General features: G+C 40.6%; 1 protein-coding gene across 1 annotated transcript in view; it reads right to left on the reverse strand.

The window, feature by feature from the left end:
• The window catches only part of LOC308640565 (diacylglycerol kinase gamma-like), a gene marked incomplete at both ends in the record, with an annotated part of 36,245 nt that extends 17,842 nt beyond the window's left edge, over positions 1–18,403 (reverse strand). Inside the window, 5 exons of the mRNA XM_081312426.1 lie at positions 88–137; positions 2,441–2,611; positions 10,075–10,137; positions 10,703–10,868; positions 18,327–18,403. Coding sequence (XP_081168552.1) covers positions 88–137; positions 2,441–2,611; positions 10,075–10,137; positions 10,703–10,868; positions 18,327–18,403 — 527 coding nt within the window. The remainder of the gene's footprint in view (positions 1–87; positions 138–2,440; positions 2,612–10,074; positions 10,138–10,702; positions 10,869–18,326) is intronic.
• Between the last annotated feature and the right edge of the window lie 1,494 nt (positions 18,404–19,897).

A 19,897-nucleotide genomic window follows, 5' to 3' on the forward strand; every position in this document is an offset into this window, starting at 1 on the left:
GGAGAATTTTCAGATTCTTCTTCCACCTGCTCCCCGATACCCCACCCTTTCTCAGATCCAGCAGGGATATTTGGAGTGAGACCTTACCGCTTGGTCCAGGAGTCCGTTCTCATCTGAGTCATAGAGACGAAACATGACTGCAAGAAACACAGAGGTCAGGCTTGAAGTGTCCTGGTCAGGGGCATGCAGTGCATGCTGCTTACTCCCTGAGCAGATGGTCAAATAATAGAAGAACGATGGAGCTTCCCATTAACCTTGTGCTGGACTCTGGGCCCAGGTGACTGTCTAACAAACACCTCTTTAGGGTCCTACTGGAATGAACCATAGAACTAGAAGGAGCTGAGGGAACAGCCCCACCTTCAGTGATGGGCCATCAGGCAAGTCTTTCAACCTTCCTGTGCTTACATGTAAACCAAGAATAATCCTATCAAACTTCTAGGGTTACTGTGAGATGAAAATGACAAAATGTACTTAAACCAAGTAGCAAATATAAGGTGTTTAGGGATGAGAGTATTACTGTATTGGCAATAGTTGAGATTTCAGATTATTACTTCCCAAAAGGCACATGCTTGGGTTTTTAAAAGAAAGCTTGTTCTCAGTCACTAAAATTAGGGAAAGGTTTGAACTGATGTCTTTAAATTAAAAATGAAAATGAAAAGACTCTACAGAATATGTGGCCAAATTACTATAACCCAAATTTGCAAGGAAAAAAATTGGCAAAATGGAGAGGGAAACAAGAAATTAAAAGAGAAGAAAGAGACATAATAACCAATGGCAACATATGGACTTTCTTTAGATTTGGATTCAAAGAAACAATTAAAAATACATACATAATTCAGAAAATGTGAATCCTGGCTGAATATTTGACAATAGCAAGGAATCATTGTCTTTAGATGTGATAATAGTGATGTGGTTCTATTTAAGAAGGAACCAATGATTTTAGAGGCACATGCTGAAATATTTACAGATGAAATTGTATGATTCCAGAAATTTGCTTGGAAATAATTTGAAGCAGAGGGAAAGGTTGGGAGGTATTAACAAAACAAGAACGACTAGAAGTTGATCTTGTTGGAGCTCAGTAAGACCTATGTGTGTATTCACTACTCTTTACCTATATCTATTTTCAAGGTTTTTTATAATAGGGCTAGGGTTGTGGCTCAGCGGTAGAACACCCATCCAGCATGTGCAAGGCCCTGAGTTTGATCCTCGGCACCACATAAAAATAAATAAATAAAATAAAGGTATTGTGTCCACTGCAACTAAAAAGATAAATATTTTTTATAATAGAAACTTTGAAGTTTCTTTACTTTGCCGTTTCAAGACTCAGACTGAGAGTCACTAATATGAAGAATTTGCTACCTTCACTTTGGTTATTAATAAACATAATGCCTAAAACCCAGCTCTATGTTGAAAATGATTTGACATTTCACTTTTAACATTAGCCAGCAGAAAACAGAAATCTGCTACATTTGCTACCAAATTAGCACTTAAGACTTGAAATTGTTAACACCTCAAACCTATGGGGGAGATTTTAAGCTGGGCTAATGAGCAAACTGTTTCATTTTGTTTTTGGCAGGGTTAACCTTTGGCAGACTTCCTGTGCTAATGTTTAAGTTTGGTTGGCTAGTTTCATTACTAAATGGAATTTCAACATTTGCTATAAAGTATATGTTTTTTCCTTCCTGTCTACTTAAGGTACCAAGAGAAGCAAAGACAACAGGTACTTTTTAACAAGGTCCCATCATCCCCTGATCTGAAAAGCATGCCCGCAGGCTCAGAGGCCAGTGAAACAACTCCTGGGCCGAGTCCTCTTCAATCTGCAGGCTCTCTCTGCCCCGGCTCTTACTGTCTTCGTGAAGATCTGTTTTTGAAACCATCTTTGTAGCACCATGAAATCAAGTTCAATTCCAATTAATTAATCCCCTTTCTCCAGAGACCAAAGAGCTTGTGGGTAGAGAGTGAGGGAGAAATGGAAATAAACCTTACCATGACAGAGGTCTATTAGAGCCCAAGGGAGAGGGGAAAAATTCCTCATGGTTAAAGGGTCACTTATTTATGAATTAGGGGAGGAAAGGAGGTCAGATATTGAAGATTTTTTCCTTGAGTTAGAGGCTTTCAGAAAGCCCTGCCAGCCAAGCAAAGGAGTCTTGACCCTTGGATGAGCACTTCTACCCTTTCCAAATTCTGGTTCTCACAGCCAACGTCTTAGATGCCCTTCTTACCCTATATATAAGTGACACTGTGTCTTAGGGTGGGTTTTAGGAAACGTTCCCATCACTGCTGGCAGTAGGACAGAGGAACCTCCCCCAAAGAGGTAGGACCCATATGACCCATATCCATGAGCCTAGATAAATCTTCAGTGTGTTAAAGAATGATTGACAGGACCCCAGATCCTCCTCTAGGAAATAACCAAAGCTCCCTTGAGAGGGTGAATGCTTACACTCTAGTTTATCTTGAGGTCTCCCCGTCTCCAGCAGGGAGAGGTAACACACCACATCCTTCAGGTACACTATGGGGGATTCTGGGCTTGAAGATGGAGCAGCTGGTACTCCCAGGGGGGTTGCAGCCACTTGGTTTTTAGATGGTGCTTGCTTCTCCACCATTTTCAAGTCTGCAATGGGAAAAAGGAGAGCATTCAAGGACACTTTCTATTTAGTACTAACCCACTTTGTTTCCCCAGTCTCTTCATGGTAGAGATTAAGAATTTAATATTGGTGTCTTCAAAAGCTTGAGTTACATAAACATGATCAAATCAGTGGTCCTAGAGATCCAGTTAATGGAGGTCATACTCTCTGGACTTTATTCTGACCCTTTTAAGAGTCTATTTCCTTGTAAGAAATCCATCTATTCTTGGTAACTCTTCAGAAAAAAATGATAGTGACTCTTGATAATATTAATAGTCTATAGGTGAGTGTCATTTAGTTTACTTTTTGGGAACACACTCAACTTGTAGAAATAATTTTGGCATTTCAAAATGGAAAGTCATCAGTAGTCACCAAGACTCATACTTTTATTCTTAAACTCATTTAAAGACAAAGAGATGAATATTCAATAGAGAACAGTAGAACTGAAAGTTGAATAATTTCCAGAAACTAGGAAGAACTCTGACTAATTGCAAGCCTAATTAGTTGAATAAAGAAAATGTAAAACATGACTTATTGTTAGTTTGGATCTGGAAGTGTCCCAAAGGCTCATGTATTTAGGACTTGGTCCACAATGCAGCAATGTCAACAGGTAGGGCTTTGGGGCAGTGACTGGGTCATGAAGGTGCTAATCCCATCAGTGGACTAGTCAGTCTATTGGTGGGTTCAAGTTGAAAGGAAGGTGGCAGAAACTGGAAGAGGTGAAGCCTCATTGCAAGGAGCGAGTCCTTGGGAGTGGTGCTTTGGGGACTATATTTCATCCACCAACCTCATTTCTCACTTCAAGGAGGTGAGGCCATCTGTTCCAGTCCTTCCCTGAGATGATGTTCCACCTCACCACGGGCCCAAAAGCAATGAGGCCAGGCAACTATGAACTAAAACCTCTGAAACTGTGGATCAAAATAAATCTTTCCTCTTTTGCTTTTCTTCTCAGGTATTTTTGTCACAGCAATAAAGCTAACTAATACACTTATTGTAACCCAAGAATACAGTAAGTTTTCCCTCTAAAATTTTCCCTCTTAGAAGAATTCTTTTCCTCCACACTGTGTTCTAGTTCAGAAATATAAGATCTAATACTAATAAGAAAACAGAGCAGCTATATTTTACTGTGTGAATTCTATTTTTTTTTTTACCTTTTTGGGGGAGGGTACTAGGAATTGAACCCAGGGGCACTTTACCACTGAACTACATCTCCAAGCCTTTTTTTATTTTGAGACATAGGCTTGATAAGTTGATGAGAATGGCCTCCAACTTGAGATCTCCTGGCTCAACCTCTCCAGTTGCTGGGGTTACAAGCATGTGTCACTTCATCCAACATGAATTCTATTTTTTGAGGTATCTTGAGTGTCTTCTCTTGTTCCTCAGCCTCTCTACTTCCATACCCATCAGAAATGACCACTTTATACCCAGCAGGAATGTACAGCTCCCAGAAAACAACTAACCAGGGAAGAAACAGAAGACTGGCAGTAGGAAATACATGTTGTGTGTCATAAAACCACCAAGTAATACAACTTTGGCAAGTGATGAGTGCTGAAGATGGAGAGAGAGAGAGAGAGAGAGAGAGAGAGAGAGAGAGAGAGAGAGAGAGACCACCTTGATAGTGACACCTGCTGGAAAAATCCCTGTGAACCTGTACAGTCTTCATTCAGAGAACCAAAGAGCCAAGCAATGGGGGTCAACGTTCCATCTCAGTCTAGAAGACCTGTGCTAGATGGAAGCCTGCCAGGTCTTGGGGCTTAGACTGTGAGTCTGAAGGGAGTCAAAAGGATAGTAGGGGAGACAAATATACTCTGTGTGCTATAAAGGACTCCAGGAAGAGACTAAGATGGAGCTTGTAACAGCTACAAAATAAGGAAAGGATATTTCATTCTGAAGTCTTGGGGGACCAGATCTTTGAACATAATTTTCTATTGGACAAGACCCTCAGTAGGTATAGAGAGATACAACCTTTATGAAATTAGAGTAGAAAGACTCAGGGGTGAGATGGAATTACAACTAGATGAGATAAAAACTGGGATAGTGAGATAGGGAAGGATTACAATAAAATTATATATGCAACAGAAATATTAAAATAACCAGTGAAGGAAAAGTCATGGAAAAATATAGCAATAATGTAGAAGACAAATAGACAAGTCCTTTGTTCTGAGTTGTTACTTATACCCCAAGTTTTTGCTATATCCTCAGATTATTCATCCATTAGAATGTTATCAATGATTTCAACTTTGACTAACATGGACACACACACACACACACACACACACACACACAGAGTGAGAGAGAGAGAGAGAGAGAGAGAGAGAGAGAGAGAGAGCGCGCGCGCGCGCGCGAGAGCGCACCTTGATAGTGATACCTGCTGGAGAAGTCCCACCTGAAACATCTAAAAATTGGAAGAAAACATGAAACAATAATTCCTAGGGCATTAATAACATGTAACAGCAAATAGTGATTCCTAAGAAGATGGAAAACAAATTAAATGAGCCCTACAACTGTCACATCTTACTATTTGGAAAGAATTCCTGGGCTGTGCTAGGGGAGGGGAAACCCAGGCAGACCTGGCTGTCTCTCTGAGCTGAGATGGGGTTGGGAGAATGGGGAGCCCAAAGTGGCAGAGGTCATACAGCAGAATATTGGAGCAGAGGAAACTTCACAAGAGAGAATTTCAGACGTATAGAAGGTCCCCTTTGTAGAACAGCATTGTTACTCTCAATTTTTCAGCTGAGTGGTAGTTAGCACTATGGTGTGAGGAAGCTCACTAGCTACCTGAGGAGGGGAAAGAACCGGGATTAGAAAAACAAGCTCTGCAATGCAAGGAGAATCAGGAATAATGTCTATTCCCATCATCTAGGTAGATAACCCCAGTAACCCCCAAATCATCAGCAGAGGACTCAAGAGTTTTTCCTTAATAGTGAAGCAATATTGGCCTTTCTGTTTCTGCCCAAGAAACTTAAAAGCTAGACCTCCCCTACCAAATTATTTTCAAGTAACCTAACTATACCCCAAAACAAATCTGTCAAAATGCAAAAATATATGGTACTTAACATTTAGAGAAGGAATAACATGAATTCTACAGAAATTCTCCTAGAAAATTTAAGAGGTAGAAATTCTACCCACTTTATTAGACCAGCATTATTCTAAAGCCAAAATTGAAGAGGATACAAGAAAAGAACATGCATATCAATGAACATAAGTACAAAGTTCTTAATACAGTTTTAGCAAATTGAAGCCAAAGAAATTAAATGAGACCAAAAGAAATAAGGAGATAGGTTATGTTCAAGGATTGGAAGCCCCATTATGTTAAATGTTAGTTCTTTTTGATCTTGAGTTAGGGAAAGATTTCTAAGATATGATACCAGAAGCTCAATTCATAAAAGACAGAAAATTATGAATTAGGTTTCATAAAAATTAACTATTTTTCCTTCAAAGATAGAGAATGAGAAGACAAGTCACTGAGAGGGAGGAAATATTAGCAAGTCACAATACCTGGTAAAGAACTTGTATCCAAAATATGTAAAGAACTCTTAAAACTCAATGCAGCCCAATTTAAAAATGGGGAAAAGAGTTGAACACTTTATTAAAGAAGATATACAGCCGGCAATTAAACATATGAAGAGATGTGCAACATCATTGGTCATTAGGAAAATGTAAACAAAAAACCACCATGAGATACCACCACATGCATAGAAATAACTAAAAATAAGAAGACTGTCATTAGCTGTTGAGGAGATGGAGCAACAGAAATTCTCACATATGGCTATTAGATATGAAAAATGTTTTGACCACTTTGGAAAGAGTCTGAAAGTTTCCTATAAAGTTAAATGTATACCAGTACCTACTATATTAGACCATTCATTCTATTGCTTGCTATTTACCCAAGAAAAATGAAAGTTGTCCTAACAAAGACTTGTACAAGAATATTCATAACAATGTTATATGTAATAAGAAAGAAAAATGTCCATCCATAGATGAGTGGATAAACAAATTGTGGAACATTTGTATGCTAGAGTACTAGTTAGCAACTAAAATATTCATACACAAAAATGGATAAAGCTCTAAATTATTATGCTGAATGAAACAAGGCAGACCAACAAAAGTACATGGTATAGAATTCAGTTTATATAAAATCCAGATGATGCAATCTAACTATATAGTGACAGAGAGCAGATCAGAGCTAGGAGGTGGGAGAAAGGAAATATAAAGAAAACTTTTAGAGATCATGAATATATTCATTATATTGAAAATTGTACTGATTTTTACAATACATGTCAATTTAATCATGCACAATATATATACATGTGCAATTTATTTTATGCCAGTTTTACTTTAATAAAACTTTTTTTAACTTGATTTTTTTAACAGCCTTTCCTGAAGATCCTTGCATCACTAGAGCTATGCGTGGATATTGAGCCATTGTTCTAGTTTTCATTGAGTTTAGTGTTCACTCCTGCATGGAGATGCTGTGACACTGTCCCATTCCTCTCCTTCCTCCTTATGTCACCTTATATGAAATATCCCTAACCTATGTCCACCTGAATATATCCCTCAGGTCCCACCAGTAAAAAACAGTCGGTGTCCTTTTCCAGATCACAGAGGTTCTTTCCTGGTGCCATCATAAATCCTTTCAGGTGAAGGTTCTTGGATGGCCCTGTCTGGTTCCACTTTCTTCCCTAGTCTCTGTATAGTTTATTTCCTTCCATTTGGAGAGTGTAGCATAGTGAAAATAGAACCAGGCAGGAAGCAGGACAGGGATACTTGTACTGCATTTCTGCTAACTTTTGTATGATCTCGCACAAATAAGCTTACTCCCTACAGCCAACCTTGCTATCTTCATCTATCAGAGGAGAGGCTTGCATTAAAACTGATGCTTCTCCTAAGTCTTGAGTGACAGAAATTTTTTTTGAATACAATGTTAAGTGAAAAACAAATCTTGATCCAAAATTATATACACAGTCTGATCCTGATTCTGTAAAAAAATATATGGAAAAATCCTACAAGGAAATCTCTCTCTCACACACACACACACACACACACACATACACACACACATATAATTGCATCGTTGTATTTTTGTTGCTTCTTTTTGTTTATTTTTAAGACAAATTTTAAGAGAAGTTTCAGTTCACAGTGAAATTGAGGAAGGTACAAAGATTTCTTGCACACCCCCTGCTCCCACACATGTGTAGCCTCCCTCCCATGTATCCAAGGTCCCTCACCATAGTGGCTGGAACATTTGTCGATGAACCTATATTGACACATCATTATCATCTGAAATCGATAGTTTGTTTACATTAGGGTTCACTCCTCTTGTTGTACATGCTGTGGATTTAGATAAATGTGTAATGACATGTATCCCCCATTGTCACGTCATATGGAATAGTTTCACTGCCTTAAAATTCCTTTGTGCTTTGCCTATTTATCCCTTCTTCTCCAACCTCTAACAATCACTGATCTTTGTTGTTCTCTTTTCTTTTTTCATACTTTTCAAATTTTCTATAATGTAAGAAACTATTTTTATAATTGAGGAAAACTAAAAACAATAGAACAGAAACTCTCCAAAATAGGGCTTTCCCTGAGACTTCAACATTCTGAATTGCTGAAATATCTCAACAGCATAAGAAACTAAATACAATCCAGGAAACTATAGCTCTTCATTTTGCCCAGGTCCTTCCTGAGCTGACATCATGACAATGACAGATTGAGCCAATGACTGGACTCGGTGAAAGGCCATCCTAAGTGCCTTATGGAGACAAACATGCACTCACTAGCTATGGAATAAGAATGTGGTTTTATTATATTCTATATATATATATATATATATATAGAATATAATAAAACCACATTCTTATTCCCTAGGCACATCCCAAGTGCTTGATCATGTACCTATATTTTCTATAAAATAAAATGTATAGCAAACAAGGTTCAACTCTCTTAGGTTTATATTTGAAGCTTCAGGAGCAACCTGGGAGAAAGAGTCCATCAGAACAGGATGCCCAGCTGACACACTGGTGGACTGAGGATGCAGACTGAAGGAGAGTTTGGCAGACCATGATGAGTTAAGAATAGAATATACTTCTGTAAGGCGGTCTGAATCATAATGGCTAATACTGTTGAACTGAAGACTAATGTTATATGTGTCAGGCACTGTTCAAAGCATTCACGTATCTAACTCACTCAATCTGCATATAAACTCATATTATCATTTCATTTTACAAATGGGACACCAAAGCATAAAGACATTGTTCAAACATGCCCCCCCCCCAGTTTCAGAGTTAGGTAATGTCAGAGCTGGGAATCAAACACAGGCAGTCTGACTCTGAAGTCCAGATTCTTGACCAATATGCTCTATTGCCTGATAAAACTTAGGTTGACAATTACCAGGAAATTTGTATTGGACATGAGGATGGAAGTCAAAGATGGTAATCTTTGCTTCTTCCAGTTTTATCAAGAGCTTCTTGCCTTGGGTCTGGGCCTGTTAATAGCACAGAGAAATGGCTTTCTACTGATAAGTGTATCAAGGAAGATTCCATCTGTCACAGCCCAGGGGAGGGCCTGTGAACAGCAGGCACTACAATAGCCCCATTAAGCATATAGCCCTCTTCCAGGAAATAAAAAAAATGGCACCTTTACAGAGCAGTAAAACAAACATTAGGCACCTCAAAAGAAACCACTGCTTCCTCTCTCTTATATAATCTTGTCATATATAATCTCTTAGAGCCTCTGTTCCTCATGTGTGAAGTGGTATGATTATGATGATTAGAGGAATATGTAATAAAAAGGTATATGGCAAATGTATCTTCAATACAATTGTAGCTGGATTCCTCTTGTTAAATTTATTAGCAACTCTCCAATTTATATAACCAATTGTGTAAATTATTTATTGTTAAAAGTCAATCATGGGCTGGGGTTGTGGCTCAGTGGCAGAGTGCTTGTCTTGCATGTATGAGGCACTGGGTTCAATCCTCAGCATCACATAAAAATAAATAAAAAAATAAAGGTATTGTGTCCATCTACAACTAAAAAAATATTTTTTAAAAAGTCAATCAGGGCATACTTCCACTCTTGCTATACCTTCTTCATCCATCCATTGATAGAATCACCTGTATCTCAGCCTTTGAGCCAACCCTGTGTGTGTGCACACCCAGGAAAGCACACCCACCCTTCTCCTGAGAATGCTTGCTGTCTCTGGGCAGGCAGACCTGTCAGAGGTAAACATTTGATCCAGAACAAGTGAAACAAGAACCTTTATCTAATCTTGGAATAGCAGGACATTCAAATGGCAAGAGCCCCAGAGATGAAGGTTCTGAAGGCAACATAAGGAAAGATCTCTTTTAGCTATACAATTGTGTGGAGACAAATTGGCAGTTAGGTATCCTTGCTCTACCCAAGGATGAGTATTCCCCATTTCTTCCCCAAATCTTATATTCCAAAGGCTCACCAGTATCAGGGGCACAGGCCTCGTCTGCTTTAGCAGCATTATCTGCATTCTGTACATTAGAATCTGAGAACCAAAAAGAGTTAAAGGTCACCTTATGCCTTCCAGCTTCGTACAGAGAGGTAGGGGACCTTCCCACGTGAAATGTTCATTCAGATTCTGTCTCTGTTCCTGGGTTACTTTCAGTTTGGTTCATGCTCACTGATTGGGGTGGGCTGTCTCCCCTCTTGCAGCCCAAGTTCCAGGAAGATAGTAGCCATGCCTTCTCCTTCCTACGCTAGTCCTACCTGGACATGGGCTGAATATGCTCCATTTATAAACTAGAATCTTTGCTGAGGGCTTTTTTCCTACTGCCACTTGTTAGTCTGTGTTCTCTCTTCCCCCCATCCTACCCTCCAATCCTAAGGGGCAGGAATTATTCTCATCTTTATTCCTCTTAACAAGGTAGTCATCAAACAGGACTTCCTGTAAGGTCCTACAAGAAAGGAGTCCTGGTCCCTTGATCCTCATTCTCACCCCATGGGGAAGTTACTATGCGCAGGACACCCTTTCAAAATACATATTTGTGTTTGTGACAAGGTCTTTGGAGCTGCTTCATATCCTCCCACTTGGGGAAAACTGGTCCATGTACCTGGGCCACTGGGCTCGCTGCTGCTGGCTCCCTCCTTTGGGTGGTCAGGAGTTTCATGTCTGGGCTTCTGGCTGAAGGCCAGGAAGAGGTGGGTGCTCAGGGGCTGAGGAAGGTCTACCTCCAGGTATGCTCTCATGAACAGCTTGAAGACATCATAGCTAACTGGCTGAGAAGGACAGAAAGAAAAGTCAGTGGAGGGAAGCGAAGGGACAGGGAGGAAGGAAAGATGGAAAAGGAAGCAGGAAAATGGTCGGTGAGACAAATGGAGAAGGAAGCGAAGGAAGTAGAGGTGATGGGGACAGGAGTGAAAGGGCCAGGGAGGTGACAGAGAATGACAGGCCTAGGGAGCAGGAGGTGGGAATGTAAGAAAACACCGGCAGTTGCAAATCGGGGCTCAACGGGGCACCAAACCAGAGTGGGATTATGTAACAAGATAGGATGTGGCCTAAATTTGGATAAAAAGTGGGTAATCGAGTGAGCTCTGGAGGTGGAGGGCTCTGCCTTTGTCTGGGAGGAGTATGGCTTTAGAGAACAGGGTCTCGGAGAGTGCCTTGGAATCCCAGCTAAGAGGAAGAAGGACTCAGTTGAAAACATGACGGAAAGAAATGGTTCCTCTGTGGTATCTCGATTTTCTTCTTGTGCCTTAAAGGATGTGATTCCTCAGTATTCAGGTTTCAGAAAAGAGGATAGATCAGGAAGAGAAAAGGACAAGCTCCATCCTTCATTACATTCATCATTCTGATCTTCCCTGGGCAGATCCCAAGATGACAGGGGATTGTGTGTGTCTGGCTCAGCTGCTTCTCGAAACATGTCCTTGGGAAGGTTTTAGGCACCAGGAGAAGAGTAGGAAGCCAAGGACAGAAGGTAGAACCAAAAGAGACATGCCAAAAACTAGACCCTTTCCCTGCTGCGTCTCTCCCGGTACGCCTGGCTTCTGGTCCCAGGCTGAGAGCATCCGTGCCAGAAAGAGCTGCTGCACTCAGCAAACACTCAACGACGACAACAACAGTGTGCAGTGAGTCATCACTGGGCTGTGCTTTCATGGCATCAGATTCTTCATCAAATCGGCAGATGCTCCTGGAAATCAGCCTAGGAAGCACTACTTGAAAAATCTGCTGTGCTGGTTTTTGTGAATAATAACAGCCATGAGAACAAAATCCCCTTGTGGGGAGCCTACTTGGTGCTCCCATCCAAATTTTGACCCCTTGTCCACCCTGGGAGCTCTGGGAGCCTTCTCAGAACCAGGAGCTGACTTGTATGTGAATGGTCAAGTTTAGGTTCCAAGTCTTGGCCCTACAATCCAACGATCCCTACCTACCCCACTAGGAGCTCATCCAGCAATTTGTGTTTAGCTCCAGGCAGGACTGTTCTAGAGATCTCCTTTGCTGGGGGGAAGAAAGCTGACCATGTTAGATAAAGAATAAGGAAACCAAGCACGTGCAGATTTGCATTTATTGTGACAATTATCCATCTCTGTCCCTTTTCTTTTCTGGAGTCTGTGTCTCCCTGGTTCCTGCTCTTTCTGTGCCTCTCTATCTCCACAGCCACATCACCTCAGAATGTCCCCTCTTCACACATCCTTCTCTTTTTTTCCAGTACAAAATCTTCTCCTCCTACTTCTGAGTGTGACCCACCCATGGTGACCCCTGCTTCCACTGGTTGCATGTCCGCCTCTGGTTGCATCTTCCAGTATTTGCTTGACTTCTACCAGCAAGCTTGCTCACGTTCACCGTTCTGAAGCGATCGCTGTCTGCTGGAACTAGTAGAGCATCTCTCTTACCCTTTCCTTCCCACTTCTCCAAAGAGACCATGTTAGCCCCCCTTACCGCTTTCATCCCATTCAGTTTGGGCACTAGCCCTTTACCTCTGAACCTGCTGTCTTAGAGGTTGTATATTCAAACATATTTTTTTAGACTTTCTAATTTTTTGGCTTCTTGACAGCATTTCAATCTTCCTTGTTGAAACTCTGTTTTCTGTTCTATTTTGGTTCTCTTCATTCTCTATTTTGATTTGATGGAATATTTGCTAATGGCGTTCATTAACTCGTTTCAAAAAGCTCTTTTGCATTGTCTTTTCAAACTATTTTAATTGACAGGACTGTTTTAAGCTGTAGTTTTGAATCCCAAAATGTACTGTTAATTTCTTGGTTAATAGTTTTGAGAACTATTGAAATGATGTATTTCTGGAAAACAGATTGTACTAAATGATTTAACAAAAAGCTAGCTTGGTTAGACAAATTCTAACATTAGGCTGGGAAAAAAAACAAAATAAGTGTGAGACTCAGGATACCTGCTGATGGTCTCAGATCTATCACATTCTTTGAGCCCCAGTCTCTCTTTTCAACAAGGTAAGGTGGCTGGCTAGAAGATCTCAAGTTTTAAACTTTAGCTTCCTCCCTAAACTAGCCAACAACAGAAATTCTCCCAACATTCTAGACTCAGCTTTGAACTCTCAATGACCTAAGACTAGTTATTGTCCCTTCCTCTGTCCACTGTTCCTTGGTAATGTCTATCATATCTGAACCTTTCCCATGTCTGTTGCTCCTGCTGCCATCACCAGTTTCTGACTTGTTTCATGAACCTTACTGGGACCGCTGCAATACCTCTCTAGGGCTTCCTTCCTCACCTCCATCTGTTGGTCCTCCTGTCTGTCTATCCATGCTTGCCAGGTTGACTTCCTAAAGTGCAACTCTGATAAGATTGCTTCCCCACTCAAAATAATCCATGACTTCTTTTTTTTTAATTTTAATTTTTTTTGTAGTTGTAGATGGACAGAATGTGGTGCTGAGGATGGAACCCAGTGCCTTATGCATGCTAGGCAAGTGCTCTGCCACTGAGCTACAGCCCCAGCTCCCCAAATTTTCTGACCTCTAATTGCCCAAGAAAGAGTTGCAATCAGTTGATGTAATACTGTGTGTCTGTATTACACATCATAAAATACATGCAAAAGGAAACTAGATGAAATAAAAATGAATATAAATAGGAGACCTAATAAGTAGTGTTTCTATGATCCAATGGATCATTCTGTGGAGTTTCTGAGAACTTGGGATTCACACCCTCCTGTATAATCCACTCCAATCAGAATTTGTAGCTCTCAGACCATTCTGGTATTTTCTCCTATCATTCCCAATGTGTAATTAATTATGCACTCTGTTCATGCTGGTCTCTGGGTTCTTTCCTGGCCAAGCCTCTATGAACTTCACTCAGCATAAACCACTTCCTTCTCCATCTATCATCATTTTAGCCAGGCTTTAAGGCCCAATCCAGCTACCACTTCCTCCAGGAAGCCTGAAAGGCTCTTCTGTACCTGAATTCCTACACTTTGAACCCTGGTTCCTATTTTGTGACACTTGTATATACTGCTCTGATTAATCTAGTTATCTGTGACATATCTTACTTTTTGTACTAGATATAGAGTTCCTAGAAGGTAGAGATGCTGAGGTATCTGTTGTATTTCATTTTTATATTCCCTAAACCACCAATCATGGTGCCTTGATAGGTTTTTGAATGGATGATGGGTTCCTAGTTGGTGCACTTCAGGAATGGCCTTGGGCCTGGGCTGAGTACCAGTGCAGAACACACCATTGAATCAGACATAGGTTCACACCTTCAAGAGACACGGTGTTACATATACCATAAAGATATTGAAATAATAATATATGGTCAGAAGCGGTGAGTTCCATGAGAAATGAGAAAACAATAATGATGGAACTCATGCCCATTTATTCATGTCCCTATCCTGGGGATCAGAATGGCATAGAATAAGTGGGGGAACACAGAATATTCAAACCAGAAAAGGCTTAGAGGGGACTGGGACTCCTCATGCCATGCAGGCTCAGGAGATTCAGTGATTTGCCCCAGCTAGTTAGTGGCAGAGTAAAACCTGAAGCCAGATCTTTACTGTCTCTGTTACAGATTCAAGGGTTGGCAAAGTTCTACTTGTCATTCCCCGCAAGAACCATAAGTTCAGTAAGTCACTGCATGCCATCCTCAAAGGAATATCTGGGTTACAAGAAAATTGTTGATAAGCACAGGCGAGGGGCAGGGTAGCTACTTAGTAAATGCAGAATGTGTGAGTGGGAGGGGGTAGCTTGGTATTATACCAAAACTACCTAACAACACTAGGAGGTCCACTGGCAATTCTTGGAGTGCCATGGGAATGTCACTACACCCTCATTGTCAGGTCCAAGGAACTCTGTTTTTCCCCCAGCAGCAGCAAATTCCATGCAGGAAGCAGCTGGGCAACTGCAGCTGTTGCAACCTATTTCCAAGAGAACAGGTTCATCTTACCCAGGTGAAGAAGGGAGAAGACTGAGAGAGAGAGCTCATCAAGCATGGGACTTGAATTCTCAGGATGACATGCCAGCCAGACTCTTATTATCATTTTTTGGATAAAACAAATTCTGAGGGCTGGGGATGTAGCTCAGTGGTAGAGCACCTGCCTTGCATATGTGAGGCACTGGGTTCGATCCTCAGCACCACATAAAAATAAATAAAGATATTGTGTCCATCTACTAAAAAAAAATTTTAAAACCCCACAAATTCTGACAACATAAATAACTGGGTCAAGATCACAAATATGTGACAGAGCTGAAGTTTGGGCTCTGGTGTGTCTTGAGTCTAGGCTCACAGTATCACCAAGCCACTTGCCTATTTTGCTCTGCTGGTTTTGAGCCCTCTCTAGCTGTCTGTCACTGGTCTAGCTTCCAGAGGATCCATGGTGCTGATAGGCAAGGGTACATTCATAATGGCCAGATACAGCCTCAGACCTGGACTCCAGTACCAGCTTTCCTAGCAATCTGCCCCTTCCCACAGCTAATTCTTTTCTTGTTGAGACATTTTAGCAGCAGCAAGCCATCAAGCTCAGGAGAAATTAAACCCTTCTTGTTTTCCTAATCCCATGCCATGACATTACACCTACCAGAAGTCAGGTGCTCTTTGTGAAAGAATGAAATCAGAGTGACAGAGCTCCCCTGGGATGCAGCAGTGCCAGGCCTACAAAGAATGGGGGCCAGCCCTGATGGAGGCAGGTGTGGCCACGTGCTCTCAACAAAAAAGCTGCCCCCACTTCCTTCCGAAAGCTCCCATGGTGTTCACACCCGCGGTGGCCCTGACCAAATTGTTCCTCCCATGCATCAGTCCCTGGAGAAAACAGGCTGATTAGCAGCCCCGACCAGCCTTTGTTCCCATGCTTTCTGCATTGGGGGTGGAAGGTGTGGGGCAGTGAGTTCTTTGCTGGCTCTGCCATCTTCTCTGCATGGCTTCTCCTCAGGAATGTTCTTTGAAATGGTGTATTCTCATTCTCTCCCCTGTTCTGGCAACCTCCCTTCTGCTTCATTCTCCCAGCAATTAGTGTCTTTTAACTTCCTCTCAGGTGCACCCCAAGAGAGCACGGGCTCTGTTGATTCACTCCCAGGGTCCAGCAGAGAAAGCGTTCACTCAGGTTTGTTGAATGGATGACAATGTGAATAAGTAAGTGGCCAGCCTCTCCCCAAGTTAATCCTTCTGATCTGTCCCTTTTCTGGCCCTCATAAAAGAACCCAGGAGCAGGGAAAAGGGAGCTGAGTTTAAAGCATCCTGGCCAAAGGGTGATAGAAGAGGAGTAATAAAGAGTGCAATTTTTAAAGTGTCCTGTAATGTGACACTGCAAAAATTGCCTCATGCTCAAACTTGAAGTTTAACCTAAGCCTATGTGACTCTGGGGTCGTGTCTCTTGAATTTGACCCTGTCGGTAAAGAGTAAGTTTCAGAAGGAAGAAATTGTGCTTCTTCATCTTTTTATCTTCTGTAGTGCCCAGCATAGTGCCTGGGCACCCAAGAAATGTGCACTGAATTTGGAAATAGAAGCAGTCTTGCTTTCATTTATTCATTCAACAAATATTTGTCAAATGACTGTTATGAGTCAGATACTCTTCTGGGCACCGGAGACATAGGAGTGAACAAATATATTCTAGTGGGAAACACAAACAATTAATTAAGTAACTGATATGGTGTGACAGATGGTGAGACGCACTAAGGAAGAAAATAAAGCAAAGCAGTTGGACAGGAAGGGTCAGGGAAGAGGGCTTCAAATTTTGGGCAAAGAAGGGGACAATCACCAAGAAAATGACTTGAGTGTAGATGTGAAGGAGTGAGGGAATGAACCTCATGGAGATGTTGGGGAGGAACATTCTAAGAAGAAGCCACAATAAATGCAATGGTACTGAGGCTACATCAACACTGACCTGCTGGACAGCACCTGGGAGGCTAAGCTGGCCAGAAAGGAACGAGAAGGAGGAGAGAAGTAAAAGGTGAGGAGGTACAGATTGTAATGACCTTGACCTGACCTTTATTCTAAATAGGGGGTGAGGGAACTCTGGGAGATTGTGAGAAGAGTAGTGACAGGCTCTGACATAATTTAACAGATTGCTCCGGATGTGTATGAAGAATAGATGTTAAAGGAAAAGGGAAGAAGCAGGAAATCCAGTTACAAGACTCTTGGGATAATCTGAGCAAACTACCGTGATCACACAGGTAAGGATGGTTGTGGTGCCGGTGGTGAGATGTGGCTGGATTATGGATATGTTCTGAAGGTAAATTTTGAAGATGTACTTGATGGGGGTTATGAGAGCAAGAGAAAAAGCCAATGATGACTCCACAGTTTTAGCTGAATAATTTGAAGAGTGGAAGTGACATTGACTGAAAGACTGCTGGGAAAACAAGTTTTATGGGGGAAGATTAAAGATACTAATTTAGCTCATGGTAAGTTTGAGATTCCCATTTGTTTTTTTAAGTGGAAAATGTCAAGTGTAGGGGTAAGGGGAAAACCAGGAAGAGTGTGGCATCCTGAAACACAATGAATGTTGGGGAGGATTTGACTCACTGTGGCCAAGGCCACTGGGCAAAACTGCTATTGGATTTAGCCACGTGGAGGTCTCTGGCCATCTGGACTAGGGGTTTTCATGGAGGAACAGGAGTTACACACTGAAAAAAGGACTTTCAGGAAAGTAGAGAGAAAAGAAGTTGGAGATGAGTATAGGCAAATCTTTTCCATAGCGTTGCTATCAAGGACATGAGAGAAATGGTAGCTAGAGGGGAGAAGTGGAGTCAAGAGAACACTTCTGTTTATATGTTAATGGGAAAATTCTAATATATGTAGGAAAGCTGGTATGAAAAACAGAAATAGAGAGAGAGAAAGGGAAAGGGACTGGGGAAGATGTTTGAAGCAGTGCTTAAGACAGGCCAAAAGAGGGTGGGATTGAATGCACAAGAGGAACCATATTCTCCCAGCAACAGGAGAAAAGGTATTGTTAGTTGGGTGCATGGGTCAGTAGCTTGTGAAGATCTTTTCTGACTGCTTTAATTTTCTCAGTTATTAGCTGAGAATAAGGGGAGTAGGAGGAATGAAATACTGGGCACAGAGGAGAAGGTGTGATGTGGTCTGCAGGACAATCTGAGGGATGAATGGATTTTTGAAACAATGCCAGATTGCACTGATGGGTCACTTGAGACTTGAGGACGAAAAAGAAAAAAAAAAGATCAAGGAGCAAGGTCTTCAAGGCAAGCTAAGCCTCTAAGAGGAAAATAGATTATGGAAAGCCTGGAACATGGGGATTTTAAAAAGGCTTAGAATGGAAATGTTCTTACCTCATGTGGTCCATACTGTTGGAGGCTTCCGCCCTTGTTAAATTCAGTCAAGACATCCTTTATCTTCTTGGAGGAATCTGGAGAGACACAATCCACATATGAAACTCTTGTGAGCAGCTTATGAAAACTGAGCCAAGTAAATTCTGTCTAAGCATGGTTATGATGGAGCAGCCCTCATTCCCAGGATGAGATGGACACACATCCCTTATTCAACCTTCTGCCCTCTCATTTCTTATGTTTTTTCAGTTTATTCTCTCCTCTGATGTCTGAACTATCTTTCTGAACTTTTCTTTCTAAAACGGAAACAGTGAATTTCCCTTTTCCCAGGATAAAGCCTAACCCCCTTAGCTTGAGTTCAGCACTTGGTGATGTGCTCAAGCCTAATCCTTTTCTCCCATTCAGCCTACTTTTCAGTCACCTCTAATCACATTTTCAAAAATCTCTGAATGTACTGGGTACTTTCAAGGTCTTACTTCTCTTTCTTGCAAACTCAATTTTCAATATCCGGTTCACAGGTCTACTCCTTTGTAAGGTCTTTCTTTGCACTATTCAGAGTAATCATTCCCTCATCCAGATCCCCCATAACTTGTACACAACTGTGTAATAGCACTTACAGTATTATAACTATAAACTTATCTTGTTCATCTGTTGCCTAGTTTTACTTTGGGAGCTGCAGTTGGCTGGCATCTTTATATATCAGACCAAGATCTAAAATATAACCAATGTTCAGAAAAACAATATATAGATGAGTATACAATCATTTGAGTGGAGATTTTAAAACACTAAAAACTTTGCTAATTTTAAAGAATGGCCCTTTGGCTCTGTCCTTGGTGCTGAAACATCATTATACACTAGGGCATGTTGGTTTCTTCTAATTCTGGGATCCTAATATCCCTACCTCTTTTTTCTTGATTTTTATTTTCTATCTCAATGGGGGCGGGGTTTGAGCTATTCATCCTGACACAAATACATAACCTCAATTATGTTTCATAATTAGCATGGCTGATTTAATATTCTTATGGCAGTTCTATTATATTTCTGACAGCCGAAACTTTTTCCTCTGGAAGTTAAGCCTTCCCCTGCTCCTAATTCTCCCCCCTCAGCATCCCTTTTATATATATATATATATATATATATATATATATATATATATATATATATATAGAATATATATATATATAAAATATATATATATATTGAATATATATATATATATATATATATATATATAGAATATATATATATATATAAAATATATATATATATATTGAATATATATATATATATATATATATATATATATATATATAGAATATATATATATATATAAAATATATATATATATATTGAATATATATAGATATATATATATATTGAATATATATATAGAATTGAAAGAGTACAAAAAAAAGAAAAAAAGGCTTAGATTATTCAGGAATCATGGTAAGTGAGAAAATTCTGCTTTCTACAGGAAATAATTCAGAAACTACTGGAGACTTCTTTGGGGAGGTTTATAAAGGAATTGGGAGTCAAGAAAAGGGATTCAATAACTGTCATTAAAAACACATTGT

The sequence above is a fragment of the Spermophilus citellus genome (genome assembly GCF_964194105.1).
Source record: "Spermophilus citellus genome assembly, contig: SCAFFOLD_130, whole genome shotgun sequence".
Classification (NCBI taxonomy): domain Eukaryota; kingdom Metazoa; phylum Chordata; class Mammalia; order Rodentia; family Sciuridae; genus Spermophilus; species Spermophilus citellus.